At 68.9% G+C, this 24,211-nt stretch overlaps 2 protein-coding genes across 5 annotated transcripts; both read right to left on the reverse strand.

The window, feature by feature from the left end:
- Positions 1-94: 94 nt before the first annotated feature.
- DMTN (dematin actin binding protein) lies at positions 95-14,317 on the reverse strand. 4 transcript variants are annotated; one of them, XM_068920805.1, is made up of 16 exons: positions 14,127-14,317; positions 5,809-5,872; positions 5,344-5,400; positions 4,760-4,834; positions 4,421-4,576; positions 4,177-4,221; positions 3,775-3,883; positions 3,509-3,565; positions 3,266-3,418; positions 3,046-3,155; positions 2,852-2,957; positions 2,599-2,663; positions 2,453-2,501; positions 1,945-2,019; positions 1,752-1,832; positions 95-1,668 (listed from the first exon to the last, which is right to left on the reverse strand). In XM_068920805.1, the coding sequence occupies exons 3-16, from the start codon at positions 5,359-5,361 to the stop codon at positions 1,481-1,483; spliced, it is 1,287 nt and encodes a 428-aa protein (XP_068776906.1). In that variant the 5' UTR covers positions 5,362-5,400; positions 5,809-5,872; positions 14,127-14,317; the 3' UTR covers positions 95-1,480. The 4 variants fall into 4 exon arrangements, with proteins under 4 accessions (XP_068776906.1, XP_068776910.1, XP_068776907.1 ...); XM_068920809.1 differs by having other exon boundaries at positions 1,945-2,011; positions 2,452-2,501; positions 14,127-14,216; XM_068920806.1 differs by lacking the exon at positions 14,127-14,317 and adding an exon at positions 11,761-12,010.
- Positions 14,318-16,486: 2,169 nt separating this feature from the next.
- Positions 16,487-23,717, reverse strand: FGF17 (fibroblast growth factor 17). The gene is made up of 6 exons (XM_068920532.1): positions 23,559-23,717; positions 20,933-21,072; positions 20,713-20,749; positions 18,631-18,808; positions 16,879-16,985; positions 16,487-16,777 (listed from the first exon to the last, which is right to left on the reverse strand). Exons 1-6 carry the CDS (start codon positions 23,715-23,717, stop codon positions 16,487-16,489), a joined length of 912 nt encoding a protein of 303 aa, XP_068776633.1.
- Positions 23,718-24,211: the final 494 nt, after the last annotated feature.

The raw sequence follows: 24,211 nt of genomic DNA on the forward strand, positions 1-24,211 counted from the left end.
ACCGCGCCGTGCCTCAGTTTCCCCCGCCGGAGAGAGGGGCCGCGGCGCGCCGGGAGTGCAGCGAGGAAAGCAAAGCGCCGGGAGCCAGGCGGAATAAAGCCATTTCACCTTTAATTATAAGCAAAAATCACTCTCACACGGAATTCTCTGACACCAGCAAATAAAATAAAATCTAACAAAACAGAGAAAGTGAATCACTGTATTCAAATCAGAAAACAATCCATATTTATATATATTTATAGATATGTCGTTTGTAGAAGTAGCAGTGAAAGGCAAGTATGGGCCAGTGATTTCCCGATAAATTACATTCTTTACATCCCAACAAGGTTTAGCGGCTGGAAAGTGGCTGGAAACAGAAACCGGGGAGCGTGGGGGGCCAGGGAGTGCAGGGGCAGAGGGGTCTCTGCCCAAAACGTGTGCCCAAAGAGGGGAGGGGAGAGGCATGAGAGGGAGGCGCTGCCCGATGCAGGGCCCAGCCTGTGCGGCCTGCGGGCGCCAGGACTGCGCTGCCCAGGCCCCATGCTCACGACACCCTTTGAGCCATGCCCGGCTCTTTTCCACCCTGCTGCTTGCAGTGAGCCTGGCCGTGCGCTGCCTCGATGCCAGGTGATGGGCAAGCACTGCCCGGGGCGCGTTTGCAGCCGGGGAAGCGCAGCGAGCTCTGAGCCGGGCTCCAGTAGCCCTGGCTTTTGCCTGCGACCCTGCTCATCTCTGCCGGCATGGCCATGCAGGCCTGCGAGCTGCCCGTCCCCCGGCAGGAGCGCAGCGCTCCAGGTCTCACCGAGGTGCCAGCCTGGCCCTCCGCCAGCCCGGGGTGCTCCTCCGCCGTGCGGGTTTTGGCAGTGTACGAGTCATTGTGGTCCTCGCTGCAGGAGCTGGCACTGGAGGGATGTTAAGTGGGGCTGGAGGGGAGCGGGGCGGGACGCCGGCCCGGCTCACCGGGAGCCCATGGGTCTGGCAGGGAGCCGCAGCCTCCAGACTCTCCCCAAGTCCCCGCTCAGGGCTGCGGTGCAGGGGGATGCGGGTACCCGGGCGTGGGAGCGGGATGCTGCTGGCCGGGGCTCACAGACTCAAGCGAAGGGAGGCACACAGTCGGGGAGGGAGGGAGGGAAGCAGCCCCGGCACCCGCTCACCGGCACGCTCCCAGCCCGCCAGCCAGAAACGGGGCCGGGGAAGCGGCCCCTGGGGGGCCAAGGGAGCCGCCTGCCCCGGGGACCGACAGGCCCCAAGTGCAGGAGCCCCCGGGCCTCTCCTGGCAGCCGAACCATGCCCGCTTCGGGGCAGCTTTTGCCCGCTGTGCCCCAGGCAGCCCCGCTGCGAGCAGGATGCTGAGAAGGACCGCGCGCTGCGGGAGCGGGGCAGCAGGGAGGGCGCCGGGGCAGAAGAGGAAGGGCCGAGCCCTCCTTTTCCCACAGGGCAAGCGAGGCAGGGGATGGGGGACCGGGTGTTTGGAGGGGCTGGGGGAGAGGGAAAGGGATTCCTAGTTAAAACCGGCTGAGAGCCCTAAAGCGGTTACACTGCGCGACACGGACTGAGCTCGGGGCCGAGGCGGGCTCAGAAGAGGAAGGCTTTCTTCTTCAGCTCGTTGCGCTTCCACAGGGCCAGCTTGCTGAACTCCTCGGGGGACATCTCGAAGACCCGCAGGAAATCCTCGGGGGAGAGGTGCCGCTGGGGGGACAGGCAGGGTCAGGGGGTGCCGGGGCCCCGCGCCCTCGCCCGCGCTCCTGCCCCGGCCTCAGCCCGGCCCCTACCTCTAGCCTGGTCCTGTCCACGCCGGGGGGCAGTTTCACACGGCCTCTGTTGGTCACCATCAGCATTTCGTAGGGGTAGATCTGCAAACCAGGGGAGGGCGGAGGCTGTAAGTCCTTCCTCTCTGCCTTCCCTCCATCCTGCCACCCCCGTCCATGCCCCCGTGGTCCCCAGCAGGCCCCCGGCCCCTCTTACCTTCTGCTCCAGCATGCTGGGCAGGGAGTTGCCTCTGTCCATGCGCCCGTGCTGGCCGTTCTGCAGGGACAAAGCCTAGCGTCAGCTCTGCAACGGGCTGCTCTCTCCCGCTGAACCAAAGCCAGGGTGATGGGCTCCAGCCCTGGCACTGGCATGCCATCCCTCTCTCCCTGCCCCAGTTTCTCCCTTCTTTGTCCCTCCGATGCCCCCCGGACCCCATTGGCAGCTGGCCCCGGTGCACCCCACTCCCGACCCTGGCATACGTCACCCTCTCACTGGGTCTCTGCGCCGGCAGCCAGGCGAGTGCTTACCTGCAGGCCTGGAAAGTAGAAAAAGCAGGGCTCAGAGCCAGGGACCCCTGCACGATGCCCTCCCAGGGTGCGGGGCAGCCGGTCCCCCCCCCGGCTGCATCGTCCGCCAGGGAACCAGAAGCCCCTTGGGGCAGCCCAGGCTTGCCCCAGCATCCCCCGTCCCGGGGACGTCCCCATGCCCTATGCTGCATGCTCACCTGGACTGCCCTTCTCGCTGCCTGCTGAGCTGAACTCCGCCGACTGCAGCTGCAGGGGAGAGGGGACAGCGTCAGAGCGACGCCAGGCGGGCCTCAGCGCCCAGACCCCGGCCACGGCCACCGTGCCCTGGCTCCGGGCAACCTACCCGGGTGAGGGTGCTCCTGCCGGACGCGGGCAGCGAGGAGCTCTTGTAGCTCCCCATGTGCAGAGCTGTAAGAGAGCAAGAGGCTGTCAGTAGGGATGTGGGTGGCCGGAGCAAAAGATGCTCCAGCAGGAGCGCAGGGCCAGGCCAGGCCATTAACCAGCAGCATGGGGCAGGGCAGGGATGGGGGAAGAGCTGGTTAGTGCTGGCACTGCTGGCAGGGCAAGCCGGTGCCAGGTGCCTGCGTCCCACGTACATGTGTGGAAGGGCGTCCGGTCAGGCAGCGAGCGGGTTTTCCTCCGGATGGGGAGAGATTTCTCCATCTCCTCCTTCAGGATCAGCTTCCCAAGGTTGGAGGTGACCTGGGGGCAAAGGAGCGTGGGGATCAGTGCCAGGACGTCCCTAGCCCATCGCACCGAGACCGTCCGCCCCACCGGGTCTGCCCTGCACCTTGCTCAGCTCCTGCCTCTGCAGCTCCCGCAGGTTCTTCATCTCCTCCGTGAGGTCCTCTTCCTCCTCCTCCCCTCTCTTGGAGGCCATCCGCTTCCTCCACTCCGTCTCTGGGGAAGAGAAGGGGACATCATGCCTCGGGTGTCCGAGAGGACAGACCGGGCTGCCCTGCCATGGCCAGCCCCTCATGCCTGCACCCTCCTCCCGGTCCCCCACCTACCCACGACCGCCAGGGACGGGGGGCACGGCCAGTAGTCCGTCTCGATCTTGGCGGGCTGGTTGGGGTCCGGGGGCTGAGCCGCCGGGAACTTGGAGGATTCGATGATCAAGTCCTCTATGAGGTGCTTGCCATGGTGGGCGCCGGGGTGGTGCTCTGCGTGGGACAGGGCAGCGGAGGCGGGTGAGGCCGGACCCCACGGCGCTGGGCTGCCCCGAGGCCGCCGGACAGCAGCCCCACACTCACCTTTCTGCTTGTAGATCGGAGGCTTCTTGTATATGTTCAGCTCCGTCGTGTCGGTCTCTGCAGCGGGGAAGGGGTTTGGGGAGCAGACCGGTGAGAGTGGTCCCGGGGGGAAACGGCCCCAGCGCCCCGCAGAGCTTCCCGCCTCAGCCCAGTCTGCCCAGTTGCCCTCCCCGGGGGTGCTGGGGCTGGGAATCGCGCGACGGCAGCCCTGCAGGGCTCCGCTGGGGTTGCGGGCGGCGGGCGAAGCGGGTGCCGAGCGGGCGTACCGGGGCGGTGGAAGTGCTGCACGCTGCTGCGGGCCGCGGTGCCGCCGTGGCGCGGGGCGCTCTGCGCGGCGCTCCCCGGGGACCGGCTCTCCAGCCATTCCCGGACGACCTGTGGGCGAGCGGAGCCGGTGAGGAGCCGAGGGGGCACCGCGCGGCCCGGGGCGATTCGGCAGCGCGCCTGCTCGCCCGCCCAGCCTCCTCGGGGCGATGCTGTGCTCGAGCCCCAGCAGCCCCGAGGCCGGTGGCCGCTCTCGCAGTCCGGCGGGGGAGCCGCACGGCCCCGGAGCGGCGGCAGTGGCGGAGGGCCGGCTGGCTGCGGATGCCCCATCGCCCTGCGGGGAGCCGGCTGGGCTACCTCGGGCCCGGCATCCCCGGCTCAGCACAAGCGGTGCCAGTACTCACCTCTGGAGATGGAGGAGGAGAGATGGATTTAGGCGACAGGGAGCGCTGCGGAAGGCAAAAAGCATTTTATTGCAACCCAAGTGCAAAGGCCGTGCCCCTGGACAGACACCGTGCCCTCTCCATCCGGTCGCTCCGGGGCAGAGCAGGGCTTCCCCCGCCGGCCGGCAGCGCGGAGGACTGGGGGGACGCGGGGTGGCGCAAGGGGGAGGCCTCTCCGCCCGGTGCCCGCCCGAGGCACCCTCACCTCTCGGCTCCGGGGCAGCTCCACGTGCTCCATGAGCGAGTAGGTGAAATGGGGTTCGTAGATCATCAAGTCGGGGCGCTCGATGTCCAGGATCGCTTTGTCCTTGGGGATAGCCGCCAGGTCCTTGTAGCCCAGAACCTCATTGTCCATTTTGGCCTGGGAGAAAGGAAAACCTCCTGTGCATTCGGGTGCAAAAAGTGTGTCCCTGGGGCTGGCGTGGCACTCGCTCCGCAGCGGCGGCAGCAGCAGCCTGCCGGGGCGGTCGGGAGGGCTCGGAGAGGCACGGCAAGGCCCCACAGATGGAGGGACGCGGGGTGGAGGTGCGAGCGAGCCACTTACCACGATGCTGGAGGGCGATCCCGGGACGCTGGACCCACGGGAGGAACAGACGCTCCCAGGGGAGGTCAGCGGTTGCTGGAAGGAAGGGGAGGTTTTGGCAAACCTCATCCCTCGGGCTGCCTGCCTGGGAAGCCGCTCGCGCTGTGCTCAGCACCCCCCAGGAGCCGGGGACACCCCGTGCCCGCGGCCTGGGTGAGATGCCCCTGGGGACAGGGCATTTCTGGATGGGCCCTGGGGTCTCCTCTGCAGAAGCCAGCTCCAGCCTTGTGGTTTAGGGCTGGGGACACTCAGGACACGACAGTGGCTTGGACAAGACACATGTCCACTAGATGGTGCTACCAGGCTGGGCTGGGAGGAGGGGGAGGAAGGCGGGGAGGAAGGCTGGCCAAATGGAGAGGAGCGTGTCCCTCCCGCGCCCACCTGAGAGCTAGCAGCCTCCCGGGGCACTACCTGCCGATGCCCTTGGCCACTGGCCCCTTGCCCTTGGCCACTAGCCCTTGCATGTCTCCTCTGGCTCCCCGCTGTGTGCACGCCCCGAGCCCCCTGCCCTATCCCCCGAGCCCCCTGCCCATGGCAGCCCTCACCTTCTGCAGTCTTTCCATTCAGCTGTGGGCCGGAGGGGCTGTGTCAGTCACAGGGTCCTGCGTGGGGAGGAGAACGGGGATTTGGGGGCAGCCATCAGTGTGGGCACGGCCCCCCGCTGCACCCCGAGGCGGCTCCCAGGCCAGACACCCGGCAGCGCAGCTGGGCCGGGCAGACCCGGCTCCCCAGCGGCCCCGTGCTGCCGGGTCGAGCCCCCGGGCGGGAGGCGAGGGGGGCTCAGAGGAGCCAGGCTGGCTCGGGGCCCGACAGCCCACCGGGCACGTGATGCTAATGCGACGCGAGGCATGCGCGGCCCTGCTATCAAATATTCATGCGCGGGCGGCTGTGCAGGCTCGCCGGGGGACCAGGCAGTGCCACAGTCTCCAAAGTGCCAGAGGTGGCCAAACAGCTCAGAGATGGGTCGGGGGCAAGGGAAAGGCTTCGGGGCTCTTTGGGGCCCCACTTACCACTGCCTCTGTGGCTCCACATCCCTCTGGGCACTAACACCAGGCTGGGGCTCGGGTGCTGCCTCTGCAACAGAGACGGGAGAGGTGAGAGGTGCCCGGGCTGCGGCAGCAGAGCCGACCGGGCCGGGGGCTCCCCCGGCCCCGGCTGTGCATCCCCTGCACCGGCCGCGGGCTGCCCGCACCGCTCCGAGCCATTGTTCCCGGGACGCCGGGAAGGAACAGCGAGTGCCTTTGGACATGGCCCAGGCTCTGAGCGCCGACGCACACACTCCCTATCCGGCCCTCCCTGCCTCGCATGAGCGAATCCTGGCAAGCGGGGTTTTCCGGGAAGTCCAGAAGCAGCTTTGCTCGGCTGCCTGCCCCGAGGGCGCGCATCCCGCCCCGGGGGGACCTGGCCGGGACAAACCCTTGAGGCTGCAGGTTGACAACCGTGCAGAGCTCAGCCGCGGCCTCCCACCCGGAGAAGGCAGCCTCCCCGCCAGCGCAGCGCCGTGCACCCCGGGGGAGTCCGGACCTCCCGGAGCAGCGACGGCGCCCGGCAGCTCCGAAGAGGTCCCCGGCGCCCGGCGCGTGCCGCCCCGCGCCCGTATGCCCAGCCCCGGCGGCTGTTGACGAGCGCTGACAAGCAGAGCAGAGGTAATGAAGCCTTTTGTCCCCCGGCAGCCAGCGGCCTCGAGAAGGCTCCAGCGGGAGCAGGACGGGCGAGCTGCCCCAGAGCCCCCGGCCCCGCTCTGAAAAGGGGCCGAACGGCACGGCCGAGCCCTCGTGGTGCTCTAAACCCACAACAAACACAACAAACAAAGGAGAAAGTTCCTGATTTTCCTCGGACTTCTCCTTTTAGCTGGGAAACCACAGGGAAAACTTGGCAAAATCCAGTCCCTGGTTCCCGACAGTGATGCTGAGCCCAAGCCTGAAGCCAGAGCTCAGTCCAAGCCCCTCCACCAACTCTGCATCATGGCCCTTCTACGCCTGGGGAAACTGAGGCAGCTTGAGTGAGCCACTTCCCAGGGCAGCACCAGCACCAGCACCAGGAGGCCCCAACGCTCAGCTGTGCTGGGACCGTCGCCCTTCCCACACCCCAGCAGCAAAGCGCTTTGCAGACAGGTTTGTGCAGAGCTGGGGAGCTGCGACCGCCTCCGGGAGCAGCCCGGACCATGCCCGCTGCCCTCCTGCCCGGGAGGCCAGGCCTCCGGCAAGGGCTCAGAGCTCAGAAACTGAGAAGGAGCAGCTCCAGCAAACCCTGGAGCATCATGCAGCTACTGGAAATCAGCCGCGCATGAGATCCTGCCCAGAGCCGCCCAGGCAGGAGACACGGGGTCGTTCCGGGACAGCTGGCATCGCTGGCCCTCCGCTCCGCGCGCTGAGCTGCCGTGTGCAGGGACCCCCTGCTACAAGAAACCCAGCTTGGTGCTAGCAGGGCCCCAAACCGCAAGGAGCCCGGGCTCTGGCCAGCACCCCGCCGTCGCCCACCCAGCGCCCAGCCCAGCTCTGCCGTGGGCTGCGGCGCCGGCGCACGCAGGATGGCCGAGCACTGACACCTCTTTCTGGGGCGGCGGGAGCGGTGCTGGGTACAAGGCAGCATTGTCCGGGCCGGGCTGAGCAGCGTCCGGCCGTCCCCACGCACCCATGAGCTCACACTTTCCACCGGCGACGGCGGCCAGAGCCAGGGCGGGATTCCCAGGAGCGGCTGGCTCCTCGGGCCGCGCTGGCGGACTGCCCTCAGGGGGCTGAGCAGGGCGTGCAGGAGATGCCGTGCACGGAGCGTGCAAAAGCGGCAGACCCCCGTCTTCGAGGCGGGGAGACCCGAGCACCTGCGCGCCCTGCGGAGCCGAGCCAGCCTGCCCGCGGCGGCTGCCTGCTCCCTGCGTATCCTGCAAAGCTCAGTGCCAAAAAGCACCACCCTGGAGCCCGTAACGGCCAGCGCAGGGGCTGGAGCGGCTTGCAATGGAGCGGGCCTACCTGCACCCCGGAGAGGGTGGGAGCGGGCGGCGGGGCCAGGCGCCGCGGGTGGACGCAGGCGGAGGCGAGCAGATGGATGAGATAGCAAATAGCAGGAGGCAGAGGAAGTGGCAGAAGCTGGCGGGAGGGTGGGTGCGGGGACGGGTGGATGCGAATGCTGATGAGAAGGAAAACAAGCGGGAGCGAGGGGTCTGCAGGAGGGCTAGCGGCCGGGGAAGGCGCCGAGAGGGAGCGCAAGGGGCGGCAGAGGGAGGCGCGGGGTGCCGGCCAGCCCTGGCAGCGCTCCCACGCCGCCGGCACGGCCGGGGGACGCAGGGACACCTTATCTGGAGCAGGCAGAGAGCCACCGCCCAAATCAGCAGCCTCTCTCCCCGTGACAACCTCCCATCTGCCCGGGCCGGCGGCTGGGCTGCCGGGCTCCCGTGCCTGCAGAGATAAGGCCGCCCGACGCGGGCTGGGGATTTCTGCGGCCGGCCGCCGTGCAGGAGGCAGGGGAGCGGGGTCCGGGGTGCGGGAGGGGGGCAGCGCCATCGCCCCGTCCCAGGGCTCGGCGGCGTGCATGGCTCTGCCTCGCCGCGCTACGGGCAGTGAAAGACGCTGGGAAGAGAGGAACGGGAAGAGGAAGAGCGAGAGACGGACGGACAGACCACGTGCAGAAGGAGGCTTGCCTGGCTGCATGGAGGCGCCGAGCCGGACCGGCTACGCGGGGCCTGGCGGAGGTGCCTGCGAGCGGCGCCCGGGCGGCCGGGATGCCGGCGCGGGGATGCCGGCGGGATGCAGGGATGCCAGCGGGCTGCGGGACGGCGGCGGCGGGGAGCGCGGCGGCAGGGCCTCGGAGGCTGCCGGTGCCGCGAGGAGGGCTGACGCCGCAGCACGGAGAGGTCAGCTCCCTCCGCCCCCCCTCGAGGAAATCCGGATTTGACTTTTCGCAGCCGCCAAACCCATTAGCTCGCAGCCCCTGGGCAGAGGGCCAGGCTGCGCAGCCCCTCGGCCCCGGAGAGCCCTCGCCGCGGGGCGAAGGGAGGCACCCCCAGCCTTCCTCTCCTCTCACTCCTCCTCTCCACGCCGCCCTCGCCGCCTTTCCCTTCGCATGGCGACCGGCCCTTCTGCCTGGCATTTCCACGCTCACCCCGCCACCCCAGCTCCCGGCCCAGCCTCACGCTGCAGTTGCCATGGAAAAAACTCCCAGCCAGAAATAAGCGGGGGATAGAGCCGGGTCACAAGTTCCCCGAACAGCCGGGGAGGGCGAGCCCTGGGAACGCGCGTCCGGCGCTTCCCGGCCCGGCTCCTCCTCCCGCGCGCACGCACCGCGCTGCTCCTAGCGACGCCACCAAATAAATACTACACACTGCAGCCCCGGCGCGCCCGCGGCCCCCGGAGACCCCGCCGTGGGGCTGCCTGCCCCCCTTGCTGGCTCCGGCGGGCAGAGGAGGATGGGGAAACTGAGGCACGGCACCCGGAGCGGCTCAGCGAAGCGCCGCGGTGCACGGAGCAGGGCACACGAGGGCAAGGCTGGCATCGGGCCCCCGCAGTGTGCATCCCGCCCGGATGCCCCGAGCACGCGGCAGGCCAGCCCGAGCCGGAGGGAGACGAGGGAGCGCGGCTGGCTTGGCCCAGCAGCCGGGCAGCGGCGGGCGCGCACAGCCTCGTGTTTGCCCCCGTGCCACCCTCGCCTTTGCACGGCAAGTGACCAAGCGAGCCAGCACATCGCAGGCAGGCCACCGCCACAGCTGCCCGTGCGCGGGGACCAGGCGACGGGCTGGAGCAGCTGGGGCAGCAGACGCGGGTCCCTGGGCATCGCTCGCAGGGAGGTGGGATCGGGATCCTACCGGCAACTTGATCCCAGCGGGAGAGCTGGAGGGAGGCTGGGGCACGTGAATCCCCGGCCCGCCTCTCGCTGGTATCCGGTTCCTCCTCTGTCCTGGTTCTCGTCCTTTCTGGCCCCGGTGGAGCGTCGCCCGGCAGAGGGGAGCTAACCTTCAGCTATTGACAATCCATTCCTTCCGTGCCATTTAACTCTGCCCGGCGCAGCCGCCCGGCTGCACAGGGATGCCTCTTTAGCGTTAAAAGCCACCAGCTGCCAGCGGGAAGCGGCTGGGATTTTTCCATCTCTCGGCGCCGAGGGTGCAGCTGGGCGAGCGGGGCCAGCCAGCTCCCTTCCCGCGTGCCGGGAAAAGCAGGTCAGCGCGGAGCCTGGGAGCAGGCGAGCAGCTCGCGGGCTGCCCCTCGCAGCACCCCTGCGCCTGCGGCTGCCGAGCAGCCCCCCGGCCCGGGGCTGCTCCGTGCCTCGGTTTCCCTGGCAGTCTATTCCTCCCGTCGGACTTGGGAACGACGGATGGATCTGGGCCAAGCCAGCTGGTCTCCTGCTCCCGAGCCCAGCTCAGAGGCTTCCGTTCCTCAAGTCCCCAAACAGTCAGCAAGTTCACGGCAGCCACACGCGACGCTCGCCCGAAAGGCCCTGGGGGCGTCCGGCCGCTCCGCGTGCAGCGGGCCCGGCCCCCTGCCCTGCACGGCCCCGATGGCCACGCTGCAGCCCGCTTCGGGCAGAGGCTCACGTGGCGTGTAATCTGGGATTAAAACAGGATTAGCCTGCTCGTCCTGCATGCAGAGGGGCTGGAGGGACCCATCGGGGCCGGGGCTGGAGCGAGTGAGCACAGAAGCGAGTGCAGGCTGCACCTGGCCGGCCCGCGGCGCGGAGCAGGCGATGCCCCGCAGCCCCGAGCTCGTCCCCCTCTGGGCACGGCCCTGATGGGCTGCCTGGCCTCGAGCGCCTCCCAGCCTGGCCTCGGCCAGGCGAGGGTCCCTGGGTGCACCGAGGGTGGCCATCATGGCGAGGCGCCCGCCTGGGGGCCGCTGGGCAGCGGGATGCAGCCGGGGGCCTCCCGGTGCCGGGGCCGCGGCAGCAGCTGGCGGCTCAGGTCTTCCCGGGAGAGGCCGGGCTTAGCCCTGCCTGACCAGCGCTCCTCGCACGCCCACGGCCCCCAGCCCCGTGGAAAGGCCGCGGCACGGCTCCATCCATGCCCGAGAGCCGGCGGCAGGGCCTGGCCTTGCACCCCAGCACCCCCCCGGCATCGGGCACCCTGGCCCCTTCCTCGCCAGGTGAAGCCCCGAGGCGGCGCAGCAGCGGCGGAGAGATGGACGCGCCTGTCCTCGGTCCCCAGCCAGCGGCCTGGCCCCGTTCCCTGCATGGCAACCCGGCAGAGCGGGAAGGGTCTGAAATCCCAGTGGGGGCCCAGAGCCCCCTCTCAGCCCGGAGCATCCCGGGGAGACACACAGGGGACAGGAGAGACGCATCCCCCTGCGCCAGCCCCGGCCCCAAGCCTTGCTGTGTTGGAGCAGCGCGAGAGCCCAGCCCCACGGCTCCGTGCCCAAAGGCGGCTCCCGCTGCGCTCCAGCCTTGCCAGACTGCTCCCCGCGGGAGCAGGATACGGGGCAGTCCTCCTCTAGCTACCGCGCTGAGGCCTCACAAACTCACTCCACAGGTGGGGCTGGGAAGGGCAGGTCTGAACTGGCCCGCTCCCCTGGGAGACACAAGAGTCAGTTTTGCCCCAGGGAAGGAGGCAGGGGACCGTCCCTGCTCCAGCGGGGAAGGGCCGAGCAGCGCCCGGAGGGTGTCCCCGGAGGGAGCGGGGCGCCGCGGCGGAGCGGGGGAAAGGCTGCACCGCCCGCCAGGGGCTGCGGCAGCAAGGGGCATCGCTGGCCCCCCCCCCCGGGAACAGAGGGGCCGCATCCCACCGCTCAGACAGCGACGGGAGGAAGGGACGAGCCGGCAGCTGGGAATATAAAGAGCAAAGGGAGGGGGAGCGGTGGGACCGGAAGGGCGAGGGGAAAGCAGCGGGCAGCTGCCGCCGCTCGCAGCCGACCCCGCCGAGGGGGCCGCGGGTCGAGCGCGCCCCGGGCACGGCCCCCCGCGCCTCTGCCCGCCCGTGCCCTCCCTCCCCGAGCCCCGGCAGGGCTGCGGCACCACGCCGGGGCGATAACGCCGCCACTCACCTGGCACCTAGGGACGCCTGCGGCGGGGATCCCGCATGCCTCCCGGCCCGCGGCGAGGCCGCCAGCGCACCCCCGGCCCGCCGGGACCGCCGCGCCGCCCTGCCTCGCGGCGCTAGACCGCGCGCTCCCGGGCGGGCTGCCCTGGCGCGGGCTGAGCGGCCGCGCTGCAGCGTGCATCCGAGAGCATGACAGCCGTGCGCGTGTATCTCCCAGCCCCAGAGGCAGGGGCTGTGCAGCCCGGCGCGCTGATAACGGAGCGGGTCGCGGCGCCAGGCAGCGCGTGCATGCGTGCGCGGGTGGGCGGGTGGGTGCTGCGCGCCTCTCCCCACCTCTGCTGCTGGCTCAGTCCCTTTCCCGACAAGAGGAGAATTAACCGGCATCATGACGAAGCAGTATTTGCACCGGGCGCTGCTCGCTCCCGCTCCTGCCGCTCCGCCGGCACAAAGAGGGAGGAAAACATAAATAAAACGGGTCTTGTCAGCACCGCCTCGCCGCTGGAAGCAATGCAGGGGTCCCCAGCGCCCCCCCCTCCAGTCCCCGGTGCAAGCTGGGGTGCAGCCGGCACAGCATCGCCCCAGCCCCCCACTGAGATTTCAGCACCCCGGTGCCCCGCAGCGCCTCGGCTGCGAGCACTGCGCGTGGCGGCGGGCACGGGCCCAGGAGGCCCCCCGGCACCCCACAACCCCCTGCAGCACCCTGGGCGATGCAGGAGGATCGCGTCCCACTCGGTACCAGCCTGGACCTGGACCGGGCTTTGTGGCACCGCCCAGGGCGGCACTGGCGCAGAAAAGAGGAGCCTTGCAGAAAAAGGCCAAAACTCCGGGCTCTGGGGCCAGCGCTGCTTAGCAAACACCTGGGAGCTGCCTGGCAGCTGATAAAAAACCAAATCTTGATCTCTGCAGCCCCTCGAAGCTGCCAGGGCTGCCGGAGAGGGCCAGGGCAGCAGGGAGAGCCCCCTCCCTGCATCCTGGCCCCCATCCCGGCGGCCGCGCTCCAGCCCTGCCCGCAGCCGGGGTCTCAGCGCCCGCGAGCGCTGCACGGGGCTGGCCGGGGGCCCAGGGAGCGGCCCGGGGCGGCCGGCTGGAACGGGGCAGGGCAGGGAGGGCTCCGGCCGCCCCCGGGAGCCCCTCCGGCACGCGGGCCTGCAGGAGAAGCCGGGCAGCCCGGCCGTGCAGACCGCCCGCGGCGGCTGCCCTGGCCCTCCCGGGTGAGGCAGGGGCGGCGGGGGCCGGCGGCTCGAGCTGCGGCGCGCGCGGACGCCTGGGATCTATTCCTGGCTCCGCGTGGGAGACGGCTGCCTAGTGACAGGAGCCGCCGAGCTCCGTTTCTGGGTCCTCTCCCTCGAGCGCGGCGCGAGGCCCTGCGCTGCCTCAGTTTCCCCCTTAGCGCAACGGAGGCTCACGGGCTAGGCGCCCCGCGGGAGGGCTGCGGGCACCGGCAGGGGAGATGCCCCGCGGGGCCGGGGTGCAGCGTGGCGGGGGGGAAGCGGGCGGGCGGCGCGCTGGGATGCGCCGGCCCCGGCGCAGCCGGCCGGAGCGGCGTCGTGTCCAGCACACGTCCGCTAAACCATCGCGCCTGCGGCTGCCTCCCCCGTGCTAACCCAGTTTCCCGAGCATGAGGACGACTGCAGAGCCTGCTCAGCATCCCTCCATCTCCTTCGCCCGGCGAGCCAGCTCCCAGCGCAGAGCTCGGCGGCCGTCGGGACCGCGGGTGCCGCCGCGGCGCGTGGTGCTGCACCCCCGCAGCGGGTGCCCGGGCCCTGGCGCTGCACGCCGGGGCCCCCGCGGCCCCCCGGGACGTGTTGCCCGGGCAGCCCAGCCCCGCTTGTCCCCAGCCTGTTCGCAGGCTGGATCCGGGTGCAGAGCATCCCGGGGCCTGGGGAGGCGGCGCGGGGGAGGAGGGGGGGCAAAGGGCGGTGCAGGCAGGGAGCAGAGCGGGTGCAACCCGGGGAAGGTGGGCAGCCCGCTGCCGAGAGCGGGGCCGGAGGGAGGAGTGGGGAAACGCACCCCTCCGTCCCCGGCCGGACACCTGGACACGCCGGCGTGCGCGGCCTCGCCGTGCGCTCACGCCTGCTCTTGCACGCTCACCCCGTTGCGCGCAGGCGCCGCGCGCAGCCCCACAGAGCCGCCCCCCTCCGCGGGGACCCCCAGGGACCCCCCAGGCACCCGGTGCGGCGCTCCCGGCCCTGCCGAAGCCGCCGGCTCACCCCTCCGCCCGGCCGTGCCCTTCAAACCCCCCCGGCAGGGCCCGGCGCAGTCGGAGCGCTGCAGCAGCCGCCGCCGGGGACCGGGGCGGGGGGGGGGGGGGGCTGCAGCGGGGCCGAGGGGGCCGGAGGCGAGGAGGAGGCAGGGTGCGAAGGGCCCTACCTTCACGGGCGCCCGCGGCCCGCTGCAGGCAGGGTCGCCTCTCCGCCAGGAGCCATGCCTGCGCCGAGCATCCCCTCCCCTGCGCCGCACCGCACCGCACGTTGCTACAGCGACCGCCTCCCTCCGCCAGCCGGGGCCGAGCAGGGCTGGCGGCGAGCGAGGATGTGCAGGAGCCGCTCGGCACCGCCGCCGCCCAGCCGGGCCCGGGGACCCCCTGCCCCCCCCCCGCCCCGTGCCAGCCCCAAAACCCCTTGGCCGGCCCGGCCCCGCTGCTGGGGAGGCTCCTGTTTGCACCGGAGCGTGCCCGGAGGGGCAGGGGGCTGGTGGGTGCAGGTCGTGGGATGCCCGTGGTGCTCGCCCCCAGCACCCCGGGAGCATCGCTGTGCACCCCACGGCTTGGGGACCCCGGGTGGGGGGGGGGGACAGGCCCCCGCAGAGCCCCAGCGCAGCCAGGGCCCGCAGCGGGGTGACTGTCCCCAGCGGGGCTGTCGCTGGCGCGATAGGACCCCGACCCAGCGCGAGGTGCACCCCCACCCAGCGGGGTCCCGGGGGGCACCCAGCGCCGGCCACCCTGCGGCAGCATGGCCTTTCCACCCGGCCCCGGCTGCTCCCGGCACGGCACCCACCCAGACGGGCTGCCCGGGGCCGCCTGCCCCTCGTCGCGGCCGCCATCGCCTCCGCCCCCGCCAGCTGGCGCCCCGAAACCCCCCTTTCCCGGCAGCTTGCAGGGCTGCGGCCGGAGCCGGCGGGGAGAAAAGCCCTGGGAAAGACGCGGCGCGTTTGAGCGGGGCTGTCGGCAGGGCGAGACATCCTCCAGTGCACTTTCTCCACAGAGAGCATTCCTGTCTCCCCCTCCGCCCCCCGCCCCGGGTCTCACCTCAAAAAACAAGAAAGAAACAGTGTGAGTTTTTTCTTCCCCGGCCATAATTAAAAAGGACTCACCCTTCAGAGCCCTTTCTATCCCGGGAGGTCGAGAAGAAAGAGAGGGGAGGAAGGGGAAAGCCCTGAAAGAAAAGAGAGGAAGGGCTTGGGAAGGAGAAGAGAAGGAGAAAAAAAGGGACGGGGAAAAATTAAAGCGGAGATTACACAAAGGGAACTCCTCTACCTTTGAAGCTTGGGCTAAATTGGGGAGGGGGCGGCGGGGGCAGGGAGGGTACGGACAAAATCGGCCCTTTTTCAAAGCCCTCTCCTTTAAAGAGCGTCTCGAATTCCTGCGGAAACAAGGAGCCGCGTCTGTGAGGCCGAAGGAAACGGGAGGGGAAAAATTAACCCAGCGGCGCTGCTAATTCCCGCCCGCCCGCCACACCTGGGCAGGCGGCGGCGGGCGCATTGTTCGGCCGGAATCGCCGGGTGTTGCATTTCTCTTCTGCTTTAAAGCTTCATTTAACAAAAACTGTTATAATTTCCCCCTTCACTCCCCCCCCCCCCACAGTGTTACGGCCCGGCTGGGACCCGGCTCGGGGATTACGGCGAGGGTCCCGGGCAGCGCCCAGCCCCAGGCGCCTCCTGCCGAGCCGCGGCAAGGCGAGCGCGGCCGGCTGCTGGGCCAGGCTGCCCGCTCGCTTTTAGTGGCCTTAGGGCTTCCTTCCCCCCTTCTCCTTCTGGTTTTTTGTTTGTTTGTTTGTTTGTTTTTTTAATATACAAAATAAACTCCCAAGTCTAAACGTTTAGGCCTAAAAGTGACGCATGAGTCAGAAACAGCAGAGTTCGTAAGGACAGCGACGCGCGCGGAGCCGGCAGAGGGGCAGCCCGGCGCTTCCCGGCCAATAAATAAGGCGGGGGGCCGGGGGCGGCCGCGGGCAGGGGGGCGAGTGCCGGCCCTGCCAGCCCGGCGCTCTCCCGCCCCGCGGGGGCAAAACGCGCAAGGGGCATGTGGGAGAGGCGGCGAAGGCAGCGGGGACGGACGCAGGTCCCGCGGGAACTGCGGGTCTCGCCATCAGCCGTCCCCGCGGGGACTTCGCCCGCTCTCGCTGCCGTCCATCCCCGCCGACGGGCGCCGGGAGCCGAGTCGGCGGGCAGCAGGGTGGAGAGGGCGACGCGTGCCGGGGCTCGCAGCCCCGGGCAGCGCGGGAGACGCGTCCGGGCTGCTGCGGCGGCCACCGAGGGCAGCGGGTGAAGGCACCGAGGGGTGCGAGGCTCCAGGGGCGAAGGGAGCCCGGCACGGGGCCAGGGAGCAGAGCCCGTACCCCCCGCTTCCCCGCTGTCTCTGGGTGCCTAGGAGGAGTACAAAAATAGAGCATCTTCCTTAAAAAAAAAAAAAAAAAACAAAAGCAAAAAAACCCCAAGAAAGGGAGGAGGAAAGAGCGCTGGAGGGTGCGAGGAGAAGGGGCAGCGGCTGCCCCGGCGGGAGGCCGCGGGCGCTACGTGCGCGGGGCGCGGGTGCGCTTGGTGCGGCGCGGCGGCGAGGACGAGCCCACGAACTCGAACTGCTTCTGCCGCTCGGCGTTGTTGGGGAAGGGCGGCTGGCCGCGGTAGAGGCGCTTGATGAAGTGGGCTTCGCGCTGGTTCTGGCGGCTCTTGGAGGCCGCGCGGGGCCGGCCGCGGCGGGTGAAGGCCATGTACCAGCCCTCGTAGCGGGCGTTCTGGAAAGCCGTGTAGTTGTTCTCCAGCACGATCTCCGTGAAGATGCAGTCTTTGCTCTTGCCGTTGGGCTGCGAAAGGAGGAGAGGGACCGTCAGCGCCGGCGGGGAAGGGGCCCGGGGCTGGGGACGGGAGCGCCGGCGCTCGCCAGGGGCATGCCGATGGCACTCACTTTGCCGATGAGCTTCCCCCGCTTGCTCATGCAGATGTACTTCTCGCTCTCGGCCCCCTTGATGCGCACGCGGCTGCCGAAGGTGTCCGTCTCCACGATGAGCTTCGCTGCCAGGGCGAGAGCCAGGGGAGAGGTGTCCCGGGGCGCCGCGGGAAAACCCTTCTCCCTGCCTCCGTTGGGCCCCGCGCCGGCAGGACCGCGAGCCTCGCGGCCGGCGGGGACCGCGGCTCCCGGCTCGGCGCCGCCGCGATGCCCGGCGGCCTTTGTTGAGGCTCAGCGGAGGCAAACGGCGCATTTGATAAAAGCTTCCCCCCCCACCCCCAGCCCATCCGCATTGTCGGAGATTCAATGAGTTTTCCAGGGCTAGACCGAGTCCAGCACCCGGCGGGTTAATTATCCTCGTCCTCATTGTTTCGCGACAACACAGAGGTGGCTGGAAAGGTTGGGAGCCGATACTGAAACCAATGACCCCGCCGGGTGCTGCGCCCAGCGGCTGACAGCCCGCGTTCGCGCTGGCATAGATAATTCAGGGAAAGACCTGGAAAGGTGGTGAATCAGCCTCGTCGGTCACCGGGCTTAGAAAGCCTTTCGCGAAGCTTTTGTGCTGCGGACACGCGAGTGCGGCCTCGGCGGGGCTGCGACGGGCAGCAGCGCGCGCCGGGGCCGGAGACCCCCCGGGCTGCACCGCGGGGAGCTGCAGCGAGCCGCGGGGCGGCTTTTCCCGTCGGTGGGCTGCCCGGGAGGGCGCTCGCTGCTCCGCTTTCGCAGCTCCCTCTACCTATAAATATTTAAGATGCTGACACTGGGGTCAGGTGATTGCAACCAGCCCGGGCAGATGCAGTTCTTGTCAAATAAAAGTCGTGTTTCTCACGCGGAGAAGAGGTTAGAAAGCAAAAGCCTTAAATACAGGATGTAAAAAGTAATGTTGCCTGATATTAGAGAGAAACACGACTCTAGAAACGTTGAGGTCAGGGCTTGCTGGGCTTCAGCCTCGTTCTCGTGGGAGTTGCTTCGTTTTGGGGAACCGCGCTGCCCCGCCGGGCACGGCACCGGGGCCGGGCCGTGTCTGGGTCTGAGCGGCTGCGGAGGGCATCACGGACCGCGTCCGGGCGGACGCCCCACAGCGAGTGTCCCCACTGCTGCCCCCGAGCCCTTAGGGGAAGGAGGGTTTTTTAGCTCAGTTATGGGCAAAACCCTGGTGGGAAACCAAGCCCTTTAAATGGAGTTACGCCAGGGCGTAAAGATTCATCGATCCGTCTCAGAGGAGCTGAAAAGCCAGTTTTCAGCCGGAGCTGAACTTGGTGCCTAAGCAACTATGAGAACTGGCACAAGAGCCACGGGCAACGTGGGCCAAGCTCTCTTATCGGCTGCCCCGCGCCAGGAAAACGCTCGCGCCCGGGTTCAGGATGAGACCGACTCCATCGGGGCAACTCAAACCTTTAACCCTTCCCAGGCGTTTGCCTCCCGCAGCCCTGCCGCGGGCTCCCTGCGCCACTCCTCGGTGAGCGGAGATCTCCCTGAGCTTTCCTAGCCGCTGCATGAAACCCTCTGTCCTGGGAAGGGGCCAGCCTCATCCCCCGGCTCCGCATAAACCCCTCCAAGCCCTCAAATAATCGCAAGACGCAGCTGCAACGCCCGCGGGACCCTGCGAGGCTGCTGGGCTGCGACCGCACGGACCCGGAGGCGGAGGATTTCGCCGCGCCTCGGACCCAGCCCTGCCCCGTTCCCTCCCCGGGCCCGAGGGCTCCTTACCGAATTTGTTGCCGTCCTCCGCCGTGGCGGTGATCCTTTTGCCGTTCACCTGGACGTGCTTGCCGCTGGTCCGGCTGTAGAGCTGGTACTCCCTGATCTGCCTTCGGCTCAGCTGGTCGGTCATGGCGCCCTGGTCCCTCACGTACTGGTTAAAATTAGGAGACGGTTGATTCTCCCCCTTTGTTTACAAAGGGAAAAATAAAATCAATTTGTTTTGGACAGCCCACGGCAAGGGGACGGAGAGGGGAGCCTGGCGGGGCTCTCGCGGGCAGCACCCCGGGGGCGCCGAGGGTGCAGGACGCCCCCGGGGCCGTCCCGAGGCAGAGACCTTCCTTTCCATCTCACGGCCCGAGAAAGACGGCCCCGGGGCCGACCGTTCCCGGCCGCAGGAATAAAGCACGGCGCGGACCCCGACCAGCGTTGTGGCTTATGCTAATGCAGCAGCACAAGCACACGCTCCCCCAGAGAAGCGTTATTGTATGGTAAACGGCAGCTAATTCCTGCCGGCCAGCCGGGGGGAGGATTAGTGCCCCGCGGCCGCCCGCTCTCCCGCAGCACCGGGCCCCGACCGGCGCCTTTACGCACGCCCCTTACGCGAAGGCTTCAGTTAACCGCGGCGCCCGTCGGAGGCCAGGTCTGAGAGCTGGCGTCGCGGCTTGCCAAGGTGCCAAAGGGACGCGAGCGGGGGGGGATCCCACATTTCCTGCTGCACTTCAAAAAAACCAGTTATAAAGGGAAAACTGAAAGCCGGTTGGGGTACCGCCGCACAGGTTGGGGTTTAAGGGATCAGTAATTCCAACTGGTTGAGCTCCGGCTTTCAGAAGCTGTCGTTTCGAGTCAGAAGGCACCGGCTTGCTGCTGTGCTTTCCCGAGAGGGGAAAGCGGTGCCAGCTGCCTGGGGAAGGGTCCCTGAACAGCCACAGCCCTCCTCGGGGCAGCAAACCCAGGGGAGAGCGGCGCTCTCCGTCCCGCTTGCCGCGGGCTCGCCGGCACCGGCGTCGTGGGGACCTGCCACCCCACGGCCCTCGGGGACCCGGCCACCCCGGGGACAGGCGGGGACCCGCTCACCGCCACCTTTGTGCGCGCCTCGGGGACTCATTTCCTGCCCGGATCTGCTCTAAAGCCTTTGGGGCTGGCTCGGGGCGGGGGGGTGGGGGGAAGGCCCCTCTCCATCAAAGGCAGTTCCCTTCCCTTCTCGTTTTCAAAGAAATAAAGGCATTTTCCTTGGGGAAGAAAAAAAGAAGAAAAAAAGGAAGAAAAAAGGGTCCCAAGCACATATTAAGGCCTCTGAGGGCGGCAGCTACGGCGGTTTTGTTCGGGCTCTGGAGAAGAGGGTGCTGATATGGAACAGTGCATTTTAATAGCCGCTGCCTTTCTAAAGCGCACAAAAAGGGACGGTGCATCCTTAACAAGGATGGGGGCGAGGGAAGGGGGGCTCCGAACCTCGCACCGCTGCGCCGGCGGTGCAAACGTGCCGGGCCGGGCTCCGCGCTGCCCCGTTAACCCCCTCGGCGGCCGGCGTCGAGCGGCCGCCGCTGGCGCGAGCGAGGGCAGAGCCCAGCCCAGAGATCTCAAGGCTGACGGACGGACTTGGCACGTCCCTGCCCGAGCCGAGCTGCAAGAAACATATCGGATGCATCTGCGGCGCACGGGGAGGGTTCTCCTCGCTGACCTTGCCCGTGCCTGCCGTCCCCGGCCAGACCGCGCTCGTCTGCCGCGCCGAGCCCCGCGCCGCCCCCGTGGCTGCCCGCGCTCAGCGCCCGCCACCGAGCCCCGTCCCCGGGGGGCCAGCGCCGGCCCCGGGCACCTTGGCTAGGTCAGGCTTTGCACACGGCGGTTTATTTAAGAGCTGTGCCCAAGGCAGGGTGCCCCGCGGGGAGGGACCGCCGCGACAGGGAAAGCCACCGGCTGTCCAAAAGGATGCAAACGGCCCCAAGCGGTTAGTCCAGGGGCTGATGCCGTTGCAAACCTGGCGCCTTCAAACCACCCGGCTTCGAAGTGAAGCGAGACCTCGGCAGCCAGCAAACGCTGGGCTCGCGCTGTTACAGGGTTAGTAAAACACACAGTGTATTATTGACATACCTGGGTCTGACAGGAAAACATGAGGAGCTGGAAACATCTGCATTTGGAAACAAAAGAGAGAGGGAGAGAAACAGGGCATTTTGTTTGGGGTTAGTTTGTTTTTTCCCCAAGCGATGAATAGCTGTATCTAACTGCACTAATAATAAACTACTGATGAAACCCGTGTTGCAAAGAATTGCAACAAAACTAGCAGGTGGGGAGAGGGAAAAGCAGCGCTTACATGGAGAGGTTCTGCAGGCTGATGGGCTGCATGTCGCTCGCCAAAGCCCCCCAGATAAAGGCATGAAACGGAGGCACCGAGATGGGCTCGCTGCAAAGCTCCCGACCTCGCCGAGCTCCCTCACTGCCGGCACGCTCCCGCTGGGGCAGCCGGAGCGAAGGAGCAGACCGTCCCCGTCCTCCTAGCGTGGTCCCCTCGCTCAGAGCCAGCCAGGGTAAAGCAAGGAGAAACCCAGGCTCCCGTTGTGCTTCTAAGCCCACGTGCGATGCCAGTGCCCCTGGAGCAGGAGCGGAGACGGCGCATGGGGGAGACAGCGGGGAGAGCGCGTCCGCCGGCTGCGGTCCTCTCTTCTTGCACCCCTCCGGGCTGCGTGTCCTACGCCGCAAGAGCCTTCGGGGCAGCCAGATCCATGGTGTCCCCTGCGTCCCCACCCCATCAGCCTCCTGTCCTCGGGCTAGTCCCTGGGATGCGTCTCCTCCGGCCGCTGGGAAGCGGCTAGTGGGAAAGGTGGCTGGGGGCCGGGCACGGCTGCCCTCCGCGGAGCGGAGCACCTGGAGCCCTGCGCCCCATCGAGCCGGGAGCCAGCAGGTCCTTGCGCCTGTCCCGGCCCGGTGACAGCCTTTAAAGCTTGGAAGAGCCTGTGCAGAGAGGGGCCGAACCTCTCCTGGGAGGCAGTCGGCACTGCAGAGGGAAGGAGGATCGGACCTAGCAGGGGCCCGGGAGGGAGGAGGGGAAGGGGGAGGCGGGGAGGGAGGCAGCTCGGCGCAGCGGCTCGGGGTGTCCCCGTCCCACACGTGGGGAGGGGGGGCAAAGCGCCGCGTGGGGAGGATGCGGGTGCAGGGCACGGCGGCCAGCTGCATTGCAAGAGCGCAGGGGGTGGGCAGAGCCCCGGGCACCCCCTGCGCCCGGGGCAGCCGCGCCGGGCCCCGGGGAGCCGGGAAGGGCCGCGCGCGCTTGCGCGGGGGATGCTTTCCGTCACCCTCCTTTCGCCAGCGCATCAGGCCCCCGCTGAGCCCAGGGGCGGTTCGCGCCTGCCTCGTCCCCCCGAGCAGTGCCGGGGGCTCCCCGCCGAGACCCCCAGACCATGCCGTGCTGGGCAAGGCATGAAAAAAGCACCACAAAAGGTTTTTAATCAACTGCTGCAGTACTCCTGCTCCCCTGGAGCCGGCTCCCCTCTCCGGAGGCTTCCTGGGGGCCCGCGGCAGCTCCCCCAGCCTGGCACTCGCTTGCTAACAGCTCCCCCCTTCCCCTTTGGGCCCCCAGGGCTCCGCTCTCGCCGCCGGCGGAGGATGCGCGGCCCCCCGTGCTCCGTTTGCTCCGGCGCTCGGCCGCGGAGGTGCTAAGTGCCTTGTAAACACCCCGGCAGGTAGCTAGGCTGCGCCCTTTGTCCCGGAGGCGGCCGCAGGCGGGCAGCAGCCCCTCGGCTGAGCCCTGCGGCCTGGGAGCGCTGCGCCCCCCGAGACGGGAGACCCACGCCCGGAGCGGGAGGATTCGGGGTCCCGGCCAGGGGACAGGGACTTGCAGCGCAATTGCCTGGCTGTCACATTGACCGCCCATGTCAGTGGCCTCCTCCAGACGCTGGCCTGAAGCCCAGGGCTCGGCCCAGAAGCAGCCCGTGCCTCAGTTTCCCCAGCAGCAGGAGCGGGGCGCAGGCAACGGCAGCATGGCCATGGGGCAGGGAGGTGCTGCCGCCTCGCACGCCTCGCCGGGCAAGGCTGCTTCGCAGAGCGGCACGGCTGCCCGAGGAGCTGCGGCAGCCGGTACCTGCACCCCCCCCAACTTGGGGGTGGATTCGGTGCTAACAACCCCAATTAAACCTCCCCTGGTGCTTTCTCACCTCCCAGGCCAGGAATTCAGCCCAAACCACAAACTGCTGCTCCCAATAAACACAAGGGTTGCATTTCCCCCTGGATCCCATGCCGGGGTGCGAAGCTCCCCCAGGGAGCTGGCAGCTCTCGCCGAGCGCTCAGCATCCCGAGCCGAGGGCTCAGCATCCCGGCGCTGCCGCAGCAGCGAGCTGCCCCCGAGCCGGCGAGGGGCCATGTCTCCGGCCCCCCCGGCTGCGGCCGATGATTGATGGCCCCGGACCCGTCATCACTCCAGGCGTCCCCTCCTCGGGCTGGGGCGGAGGGTCCCGGCGAGCCGTCAACGCGCCGGGGGGAGCCTGCTTGTGCAAGCAGCTCCCGCGGGGAGAAGAAAGCCTGAAGGGAGGGGGCCGCCTGTCAAAACCTTCTGCAGAGCCTGCCTGCGGCGAGCCCCGGGCTCTCGCCGCGCGTGTGGCCGGCCCGGGGCCACCTGGGCCAGCTGTCCCCTCGCCCTGGCTGCCCGGGGAGCAGGGTCCCCGCGGCACCCCCGCGGCCACCGCCTCCCCGGCGAGCGGGCAGCAATCCCCCTCGGACACGGCCCTCCTGCCACACACCTGGAGGAGAATTAAAGCCTGCCTTTGTGGCCGGCTCGGCTCCCCTCTTGGAGCCAATCTGAGAGCACAGCGGTCTCCTGCCTGCTCCCGAGGGGCACCAGACCCTCCACAAATACCTGCTAACTCCAGACCAAGGCCAGGTCAATGGGTTATAATCATCTCCCTGCTGCTTGGTAATCCCCTATTGTCTCCTATTCACAGCCGCACTTGTTCCCGCGCGCGGCCGGGGCTGGCCCTGCGCGGGGCGGTGCGCACGGCGGGCAGGGGGTGCCGGCGAGGGGCCTCCGGCTGCCGCAGGTTTTGCCCCACACCAAGGCAGGGAGCCAGCAGGATGCTCGGGAACAGCGACCGCCTCGCAGACCCCATCGCGGTCATCCACAGCTGGAGCGGTGCAGCCCGAACGTGCCGCAACGCCGAAGCGGTGGTAGAGCCGAGGGGGAGCTTGCCCGGATCAGAGGGCACGAATCAGTCCTCTGCAGGGCAGGGGTCTCCTCGCAGCCCCGCAGGGGGTCCAGCCCTCAGCGGCATGAGCATCCTGCAGCCCGTGCTGCAGGGCCGGCCGCCCCCAGATGCTCCTGCACCAGTGGGTCAGGCGTCTCCCAGACGGCACAGCACCAGCTCGGCCCACCGCCCGTCCCCGCTGCAGCCCTGGCCTCTGCAGGGACAGGCGAGAATTGCAAGGCTGCAGCGGCACAGGACACGGCTCGCCACAGTTCGGACTGTCCCGGCATCCGAACCCTCCTGCCTCGGGGCAGGAACACAGCCTCCCCGGGCAGGCGCAGAGGGAGCTGCTGCCCAGCGGCACCCCAGGGAAGGGCCGAGGCATCAAGCCTCCAGCATGTTTCCCAGCCCTCCAGCCC

The sequence above is a fragment of the Struthio camelus genome, chromosome 27 (genome assembly GCF_040807025.1).
Source record: "Struthio camelus isolate bStrCam1 chromosome 27, bStrCam1.hap1, whole genome shotgun sequence".
Taxonomy (NCBI): Eukaryota; Metazoa; Chordata; class Aves; order Struthioniformes; family Struthionidae; genus Struthio; species Struthio camelus.